This window comes from Setaria italica, chromosome IX (assembly GCF_000263155.2).
Source record: "Setaria italica strain Yugu1 chromosome IX, Setaria_italica_v2.0, whole genome shotgun sequence".
Taxonomy (NCBI): domain Eukaryota; kingdom Viridiplantae; phylum Streptophyta; class Magnoliopsida; order Poales; family Poaceae; genus Setaria; species Setaria italica.
The window spans coordinates 22,292,014-22,301,614 of NC_028458.1; the positions used below are offsets into that span (position 1 = coordinate 22,292,014).

The 9,601-nt window shown below is 44.7% G+C and overlaps 1 protein-coding gene across 1 annotated transcript; it reads left to right on the top strand.

The window, feature by feature from the left end:
• Window positions 1-6,760: 6,760 nt before the first annotated feature.
• On the top strand, window positions 6,761-9,252 carry LOC101758778 (alpha-ketoglutarate-dependent dioxygenase alkB homolog 6). Its single transcript, XM_004983145.4, has 7 exons — window positions 6,761-6,968; window positions 7,059-7,119; window positions 7,212-7,250; window positions 8,199-8,311; window positions 8,401-8,677; window positions 8,775-8,821; window positions 8,927-9,252. Exons 1-7 carry the CDS (start codon window positions 6,801-6,803, stop codon window positions 9,086-9,088), a joined length of 867 nt encoding a protein of 288 aa, XP_004983202.1. The 5' UTR covers window positions 6,761-6,800; the 3' UTR covers window positions 9,089-9,252.
• Window positions 9,253-9,601: the final 349 nt, after the last annotated feature.

A 9,601-nucleotide genomic window follows, 5' to 3' on the forward strand; every position in this document is an offset into this window, starting at 1 on the left:
ATAATTATCTATGTAACTTATGCTAGAAAATAATTTAATAAGTTATTGCATATGATGTGAGAAATACTACTTATTTTTCTATATTTTTTAAAACTGTTTTGGTGCCTTTAAAATTCAGAGAATTTATAAAAGTATCCTAATTTGGTGAATTTTAATTTTAAAATAGTAAAGGTACATGTGTGTTTTTAAGAACATGGGGTTCATCTTCATTTATTTTATCACTACAAAAATTTTCATGAATTTTGGAGGTGATTTGATGGTCATTTGTCCAACTTAACTAACAAAAGTGATGGAAATGTCAAATAAGGAATGAAAGTTAAAACTCGGTGTCATAGGATAAGAAATTTTTCAAGACTAAGGAAGGAATTAAGTCACCTTCTATCTTCTAGTATCAAATAAGAAATTTCTCTTGAATTTGGGAAATTTTTCTTTCTTTATTTTCTGTGAAACAAATACAAGCAAATATGCTTATTCTAATGCACTTTGCCTCTCCACCACCTTGATGAAATCAACCACGCAAAAAACATTTTTTCTTCCAGTGGTAGCTTGAATACATACCCGAAATATGGCAGTCATCATTAGCAAATACACACACAAAAAAGGACTTAGCTAAACCATCGCACGCGAAATCACCATGAACAAATTTGACAAAACACATTTATTTCACACTTTGCCTCATTCTTTTTTCCATACTTAGCGGGTACCAAGGTCAAATTATCATCTCTCACAACATGTTGTGTTGCTAATCCTATGTATTGTAGGGGTAAATAGCCTCGAGGAAGACATGGAGGCAAATAACATATAAAGGAAGCTCTAATTATTTTGCCTCTCCACATTCCCTATTGAAATCATCTACATTCTCAGCTTGAGCCCTGATACCCAAATGTACTTCCTCCGTCCCAAATTATAGGTCGTTTTGACTTTATTAGATTCATAGACTTTGTTATGCACTTAGATATACCCTATGTCTAGATGCATAATAATATCTATGTATCTAGAAAAGTCAAAACGACCTATAATTTGGAACGGAGGGAGTAGCAGCCATCATTGGCAAAATAAAACCAAGAATAAAAACTTAGCTAACCCATTTAATCCAAAATTAGTAGCCTGGCCCATCCGCATTAATTTATTTTGGCTATGTTTGCTTCGCACCTTAGATTGTATACATAATACAACTTATAATCTATAAGCTAATTTGACTTTGGAATCTAAGGTCCTATTTTATGGGGGTGGGAAACAATATAGGACCTTAGATTCCACATTGACGAATACAGAAGGGAGGGACACTTACCACGGTGGGTTGGTCGGGTACATTGTCATAGCCAACTTTTTAGTGTTGGGAGTGCACAACTTTTGACCATTTTTGAAAACTTATTATTCTCCTGGCTTTCATGCGTTTGCAATATTTAGTGCATTTTAGGCACGTAAACACCATGGTCTATATATTTTCAAGTGTCCGTGAAATGTTACTTGTGCGCATGTGTTGCACAGGATCTTTTCGGAGCAGCAGTAGACACTGTTGGAACCTAGGAACGCTCGCTCTCTCACTCTCGCGACGATGACATAAGGAGGAAGATGAACTCTGGTTTTTGGTGGCGACAAACTCTTATCTTGGCAGCTTTATTTCTCTGGATTCGGCAGCAAACAAAGAGGAGCACGGAGCTAGATATAGACTGTGAACATCATAGAGCTAACCTCCACGCCCGGCTTTCTCGCCATGACCCGCAGGACCTGCTCGATGTCGCCGTGAGCCACCGGACGACGAGGCTTCCTCCATGCAAATCAGCACCACGCACACCTACACCTCCTAACCGCTTAACAAACTCAAACTTGATGCCGCAACTATCCTGCACACACACGTACACGTGCACATACGCCCGACCAACTCGGCTATCTCTCATCGTGAGCTAAAACTCCTCTACGAGACCTAGGCAAGGATCAAGTTCGACTCATGCGTATGGACTCATGCTGCTAGATCGAACCCAACAACTAAAACAAACTCACGCGCGCACACTAGACACACACATGCTATGACCAGGACGCACCATGGTCAAGGTTATTTCCAACAATCTCCCCCTAAGCTTGTCATGGCGAGCTTTGGCATCACAGCAACGTCGGCTCGTCGTCGGTGTTGGCGAGCAGCGCCCTCTTCCTCCTCGACTTGGGGCAGTCCCTCGCAATGTTCCCGCACTCGCCACAACTGAAGCATCTTCCTCGGTGATGCCTGCTAGCGCCCGAGCTTGTGCTGCTCGTGTCGTTGCCATCCTTGTCATGGCCACCGCTACGGCTAGTGCTCTTCTTGCCGCGGCGCACATCACCGCCGTGCGCCCGATCATTGCCTCCACGCTAACGCCGGCGCGCCTCCCATTGCTCCTCGACGAGGAACAACTGCCCGACGCCATCTGTAGCTTCTTCAACGTCGGCATCCTCCACCACACGCAGCCGCCCGATGACCTCCTCCACAAAAGAGGTGTTGAAGTCCGTAAACATCTCGATTGCCACTGCGACCTGCTTCATCTTCTTCAGAACCATGCGTAGGATCTTTTTCACCACACGGTTGTCCTCCATCACTTCGCCAAGTTCGCGTAGGCTGGCGACAAGCCCGTTGATGCATATCACGAAGTTGTCGATGGACTCCCCGTCGTGGAACGCGACATTCTCGAACTCCTTCAAGAGACGCTGCACGCTCCTGGCCTTCACGCGATCATCGCTAACCCTCATCTTCTTCACCGCATCCCGCGTTTCTTTCGCCGACTTCTTCACGGTGAGCCCGGCCTTCATCTCTGATGGCACCGCGAGCAAGATGGCGGCCAACACCTACTGATCCTTGGCACGCTCCTTGCAGACTGCCTCCACGGCGTCCCAGAGCTCCATCACCTCCAGGGATACCTGCATAACCAAGGACCACTCATGGTAATTGGTCTTGGTTAGTAGCGGCAACTTGATAGTGCTAGCGCTAGCCACCGCGATCGAACGCAGTGAGCTGCTAGAGCTGTCATCGCCGCCAAGGTCGATGCGCGGCTTTTTTGGCCCAAGGGATGACATCTTGGATCACCTTAGTTCTGCATACCAAATGTTGGAACCCAGGAACGCTCTCTCTCTCTCACTCTCGCGATGATGACACAAGGAGGAAGATGAAATGTGGTTTTTGCCGGCGACGAACTCGCCTGTATCTTGACAACTTTATTTCTTTGGACTCAGCAGCAAACAAAGAGGAGCACGGGGCTACATATAGACCGGGAACACCACAGAGCTAACCTTCATGCCTGGCTTTCTCGCCACGACCCGCAGGACCTACTCGATGTCGCCGTGAGCCATCGGATGATGCGGCTTCCTCCATGCAAATCGGCACCACGCACACCTACGCCTCCTAACCGCCTAACAAACTCAAACTTGATGCCGCAGCTATCCTGCACACACACATACACGTGCATATACACCCGGCCAACTCGGCTACCTCTTGTCATGAGCCAAAACTCCTCCGCAAGACCTGGGCAAGGACCAAGTTCGACTCGTGCGTATGGACTCATGCTGCTAGACTGTACCCAACAACTAAAACAAACTCATGCGCACAAGCGCCATGGTAAGGTTATTTCCAATAGACATAGCAACATAGACACTCCAATGGGCCATGAACTAATGGCAAATCCAAGGGTGTTAAAGAAAGCTCAACTAGAGATTCGCCACTCGATGGCAGGGCAGGTACATGAGGTAGCACTAAGCAATCTTGGTTACCTAAAAGCAATCATCAAGGAGACTTTACGGTTGCACCCCTCTGCTGCACTCGTCCCTAGGGTATGCTTGAACAACTGTAAGATTCAGGGATACGACATGCCACAGGGAACCATCTGTAGGGACCATCTGTAGGGACCTGAAATATTGGAAAAACCCTGACATGTTCATGCCAGAAAGATTTGAAGTTGATTGTGCTTTCGACTACAAGGACTCCATTTGGCACTGGTCGGAGAATATGTCCTGGGATAAATTTCGCAAATGCCAACATGGAGATTGCTTTAGCCAGCCTTCTTTATCACTTTGACTGGAAGTTACCTGTTGGGCTTAAGCCAGAGAAATTGGACATGACAGAAGTGTTTGGAGTCACTATTAGGAGAAAGGCTGAGCTACTTTTACATCCCATTCCCATGTTCCACATGTAGACGAATAATATTATATTTCCAAGGGGAAAACCCTGTAAACTCTTTGCTATCGCAAACATGGAAAGTGAAAGTTGACCCGGAACAATTACCTTGTGACTTAGTTGGGAACTTTATGTATTGTAATTTCTACCTTTATGTTAAGTTCATACATATGAATAAATTCAAAGTTACAAGTCAATTTATGTTATGGTCCTTGTAAATACTCTCTCTTTTTTTCCTATATATAAATAAAAGCTTGAAGTGTTGTGGGCCCCCCCACAGTTTTCCCTTCAAAAAAATTTATGTTATGGTGTGCAAATACCATTGTTGTTGACTTGTTGTCTAGTTCAAAACTCACGTTGAATAAATTCAAAGTTACCAATAATAAGGTCATATCACAAATATATTCTATTGATTTCTTGTTTTAGCTTCACTTGGCCGTTCCTATTAGAGGTGCTTGGCCAACTGGGTTTTGGCTCAAGATGGCGAGATTTATTTTGTGGCTTGTTGGTTTCATCATCTACTCAAATCCTTCTTAATGGCACCCCTGGGAAGGTCATATAGCACAGGTGAGGACTTCGGCAGGGAGACCGCCTATCTCCAATACTATTTATACTTCAGGCCGGCAGCAGCAGATATTACATTAACTCTAAGAATACTAGAACTGTTTGGAGATGCTTCGGGTCTTAAGACCAATATACAGAAAAGCAACGTACTGCCAATTCACTGCTCTGAAGAGAATATGGTCCTGGTCCAGAATTTGATGCCGTGTGAAATCCTGGAGTTCTCGTGCAAGTATGACTCGGAATTGCGGATCAACTACCTGGTTGGAAGGCTGACCTGATGACTCAGGTAGGAAGGGTTGTGCAGGTGCAACATGTTCTCACTGCAATGATGGTTTATTTGGCCATAGCAATTGACCTACCCCCATGGGCAATCAAAGCAATTGATAAGATCAGAAGAGCCTTTGTATGGCGCGGTCGTAAAAAAGTGAATGGTGGGCACTGTCTTATCGCTTGGCCTAAGGTTTGTCGCTCATGAGAGCTTGGAGGGCTGGGAATTTCTGACCTGAAAGCACTTGGGGTTGCCCTACATGTCAGATGGCCATGGCTTAGGAAAACTAAGCCTCACAGACCTTGGGCCAACTTGCCGCTCTAGGTTAGCAAGGAAGTTGAATGTCTCCTTACAGTGGCTGTGATCACTGAGGTAGGAGATGGAGCCAATACTTTATTCTGGAAGGATAAATGGCTGGCTGGTAAGATTATCGAGAGCCTTGCACCCAGGTTGTTTGCTTCTGTGCCAAGGAGAAGAGCAAGCAAACGTTTCTCTTGAGGCCCTGGACAATGAGCTTTGGTTGGAGGACATTCAGGAAGAAATAACCATTGAAGCATTGTGAAAATATCTTGAGCTGTGGGATACTATTAATGCGGTGGAGCTTCAGCAAGGAATCCCTAATAAACACATTTGGATATTATCCTCATCAGGACAGTACATAGAAAAATCAGCCTATGATGCTCAATTTCAGGGCGCCATCCTTCTAGAAAAATCTTGGACCCCTCCCAAATGCCGATTCTTTTATGTGGCTGGTAGCCCACAATCGGTGCTGGACTGCAGATAGGCTGGCTCGGCGTGGTCTCCCATATCCTGCTCGATGCCCGCTTTGTGACAAGAAGAAGAGAATATTCAGCATCTCCTCATTGGGTGTGTTTTCGCTAGGCAGTTCTGATTTTCCGTCCTACAATATGCAAGTCTCTCAGCCCTTGCTCCACATCCATCTGATGGAGTCCTGAATGACTGGTGGGTGAGTGGAGAATGGTGTGGAAAGTGAAGTGCGCAAAGGTTTGAACTCTATTATCATCCTAGGAGCCTGGACTATCTGGAGACATCGAAATGATTGTGTGTTTAATGGGGCTCCCCCAGGGTGGCTACAGCTGTGATTCTGACCAAGGAGGATGCCTAGTTGTGGAGCTTGGCAGGAGCCAAGGGCCTCCCCTGCCAGCTATCAGAGGGGTGGATTAGGCTTAGGCTCGTGCCTCCTACAGTGGTCGTCTTCAACCTGTAAAAGGTGATTAGGTTTCACAGGTTCTAGTGTGTGTGGGTGTGTGTTTGGTCTATGTATGACTCCTCCTTCTGCTATTAATATTTTCTACTACGTGTTCGAGAAAAAAAAATTATTTAAAGACGATGATAACTGATGGTCGTGCATGTTGACGTCACCTTGAGGGTTGACAGGATCAGTGTCAAAAAAAAAAGAAACAATAGTTTCATTAATAGAGAACCCATGCGACGATTAAGCATACTTAAGGTTTCAGCAAATTCCAACCAGTTTCGTGTATTAACGAGTTCTCATCAAGTTTCAGTAGTACAAGGTTTCAAGAAAGATCCAACAGAAATTTCGTTAGAATTCATGGGAATTTCAACGAGCAATAAGCAGGATTCAATCGTTCAAGAGACCCTTTCAGAAGCCTATGGGACATTAAAAGGAGAAACGAGATTTCTGATGGAAAATCGGATTGTACACTTGTACTGAGTATTTCTCCCTCGTTATGTTGTTAACTTGGGCCGGTAGCAAAGAAAGCCCACCGGGCGGCCCACGCCACACGGCCTTCAGCTTCGCCGTCTCGCCGAGAACATCCTCTTCTCGAAGTCTCGATTGAAGCAGCCATGGAGGACACGATGACCCAAGAAGCGGCGGCGGCTGCGCCGCCGGAGAGGCCCTCTTCGGCTTTCGTTTTGAGGAGCCTCCAGGACTACACCGTCGGGGCCATCCCCACCCTCTTCTACGTCCCCGACTTCATCTCCCAGTCCGAGCAGTCGCAGCTCCTCCACCACGTACGGTACCCACCAAGTCCTCGCCTCTCTTTTTCTCTATCTCTCCATCCCATTATGTTTGACGCGGTGATTTTGTCTGCTGCGACGCAGATTTACCAAGCGCCGGCGCCCAAGTGGAAATCCCTCAAGAACCGGAGGCTGCAGAACTGGGGTACCCTCTCTTCTTGGCACTTGTTTTTTTTTTCTTCGCTTGGGCATTGCTTTAGCTTCTTCCTTTCCTTGACACGGTGTTGGGTTGTGCAGGAGGAGTGGTACATGAGAAGGGGCTCCTGCCGCAGGCTTGTGAGTGCTCATAAAAGCTTGCAATTTTTAGCTCTGTTTTGTGAATCAAACTGAAGATCAGGCATAGTGTTGACCCTTAGCCTTAATGTAACCTGGTTCCAATGTGCTTGGTTTGAAATGTCCTATCTTGTTGAAATTTCAAATATTAGTTGGAACGCTTTAAGATTTAAAATTTAGTGCTACACCATTACCTGTGAAACTGAGGAGATCACCAAGCAGTTAGCACTCTTACAAGATAACAGTGATGTTGAGTTGCAGCCTGAACAGCAGCTACCTTTTGCTTGTTAGGGACAAGTTTTGTTCTTTTTGTACAAATCAAGTGTGCCACATGATGATCAGTATAAATCGGTCATCTAATAACTTGTCTGGCTAAGCTTAAGCTTTTGAAACGAGTCAAATTTTCAGATAGTTTGAAACATCTGATAGTTTGGTCACCTTGCTTGGTCTAGACCCAGCTTCAAGTGGCACATAAGCTTAAGCTACTCCATGTAGGTTAGAATGTCCTCAGAACTGTTAGGAAGTCAATCAAGGCTGGATGTTCGTTTGAATGTTACGTTGGGACTCGAGAGGTTTATGCCTTTCCAGTTAGGAAAAAAATTGAATGGTATATGTATGATCTTCCATTATATTTTTTGGTCAGTCTATGATAAAGTATTTATGGAACTTTTCTTCTTTAATTATTCAGTTAGCCTATTGTAACCATCAAGAACAGGATTACATGTTTTTCTACCTTCTGAAAGTATTGCATTTAGCCCTACACAAACATTCAGTTTTTTAATGCCTGCAATGTCATAGTCTTATTGTAATTGATGTCTGAACTGAACACAAAAGTAATGCGTATGATTGGTGGCTAACATGCCTACTTGTTACATTACGCTTTTATAAATTACTCAAGTGTAAATCAATTTTAGCATCAAAATTGAGCTGCCTGTGCGTCTCATGTTGCAGTACCTTCATGGCTAACAAGGATAACCGACAGAATCTGGCAGTGGACTGGTTTATTTCCTTCTGCAATCAATCATGTGCTGATAAACGAGTATCATCCTAATCAAGGGATCATGGTTTGCATTCACAGCTCTCTACTGTTTGCTCCCTCTGTTTACATATTAAGCATCATCCTTTGCTTACAAACAACAATTTCTGCTTGCAGCCACACCAAGATGGTCCTGCCTACTACCCTGTTGTTGCTATCATATCTCTTGCTTCGCCTGTTGTGATAGATTTCACACCCCATAAAAGGCTTAAAGAGCAGGAGCATACTGATCCACAGAACAGACAGACCGATGAGTTGCTGGGGCCTTCTATGATGGAGAGCAATGGCTCTGGCTCACATGAATGCGGAACCTCAAATGAATCTGATCCTGCATCTTCGTCACTTATGCTGATGCCCTGCAGCCTGTTGATATTTAAAGATCAGGCTTATACAGGTTAGATCTGTGCAATTGTTTTCTAATTGGATGTCCAATTAGCCACATTAAACCAATAGAAGTTCCATTAAATCTTATGATTTTTTTTGTTTGTCAGACTACCTGCATGGCATACAAGATAATGAGCTGCATAATCTAGACAAGGTGAAACAATGATTGAACATCAGTAAATTAACTTGTACAGTTATCCAATGGGCATCTGAGCTAATTCTGTATGCTAGCATAATTGGCATTTTGTGTCATGTACAGGTCGCGAATTTGTCGCGGTGCCAAGAGTTGAGGCATCTAAATTCGGACTCCATCCAAGGGACCATGGATGAACAGCATGGCACCTTCCGCAGGACTGCCACAAGAGTCTCGCTAACATGTCGGTTGGTGCTGAAAGTTCACAAGAAGCTATTCAAAATCTAGAAATTCTGATTAGACTTGTTTTAGAATAGTACACCATTATGCCCTTGTAAGATACAGAGACATGTTATGGGAGTTGTTTGGCAATCAATTCTTTTTTTTCCCCTTTTTTGCAAGAAACGATTGCTTCATTCATTAAAGTCGATCGGATTACAATCGTTTGAGTAGCTCTTGGATACATGATCGGGCATCTTCACTTTGCTCCGCACAGACAATGCACCGTGCGTTTTGCAAGCTCATGACTCATGAGCTAGTACTACTCTATTGGCTATTGCGCTCTCTTATTGTAATGGACGCCTTGATTTCCTTGAAGATGTAGGAGCACCGGGACCTGTCCTCACTCCTCAGGCCTCAGCCGAAGAAGTAAGCACAGACACCATGCCTGGCTTCCACCTCCGCTGAACTGCAACCATGGAGGATCCCACTCTCGCACCCCAGCCTTGAACAGCTACGGCCTACGAGGCCCAGTGGAGCCAGCAACGTTTCCTCCTAGGTGTTACTTAAAATGCGGATATC

Bases quoted from the DNA above. Each gene is read 5' to 3' on its own strand.
- LOC101758778 (XM_004983145.4), top strand. From the start codon at position 6,801: ATGGAGGACACGATGACCCAAGAAGCGGCGGCGGCTGCGCCGCCGGAG. The intron at 7,251-8,198 runs GTGAGTGCTCAT...CTCATGTTGCAG, and splicing joins GGGGCTCCTGCCGCAGGCTT to TACCTTCATGGCTAACAAGG. The intron at 8,312-8,400 runs GTTTGCATTCAC...TTCTGCTTGCAG, and splicing joins ATCCTAATCAAGGGATCATG to CCACACCAAGATGGTCCTGC.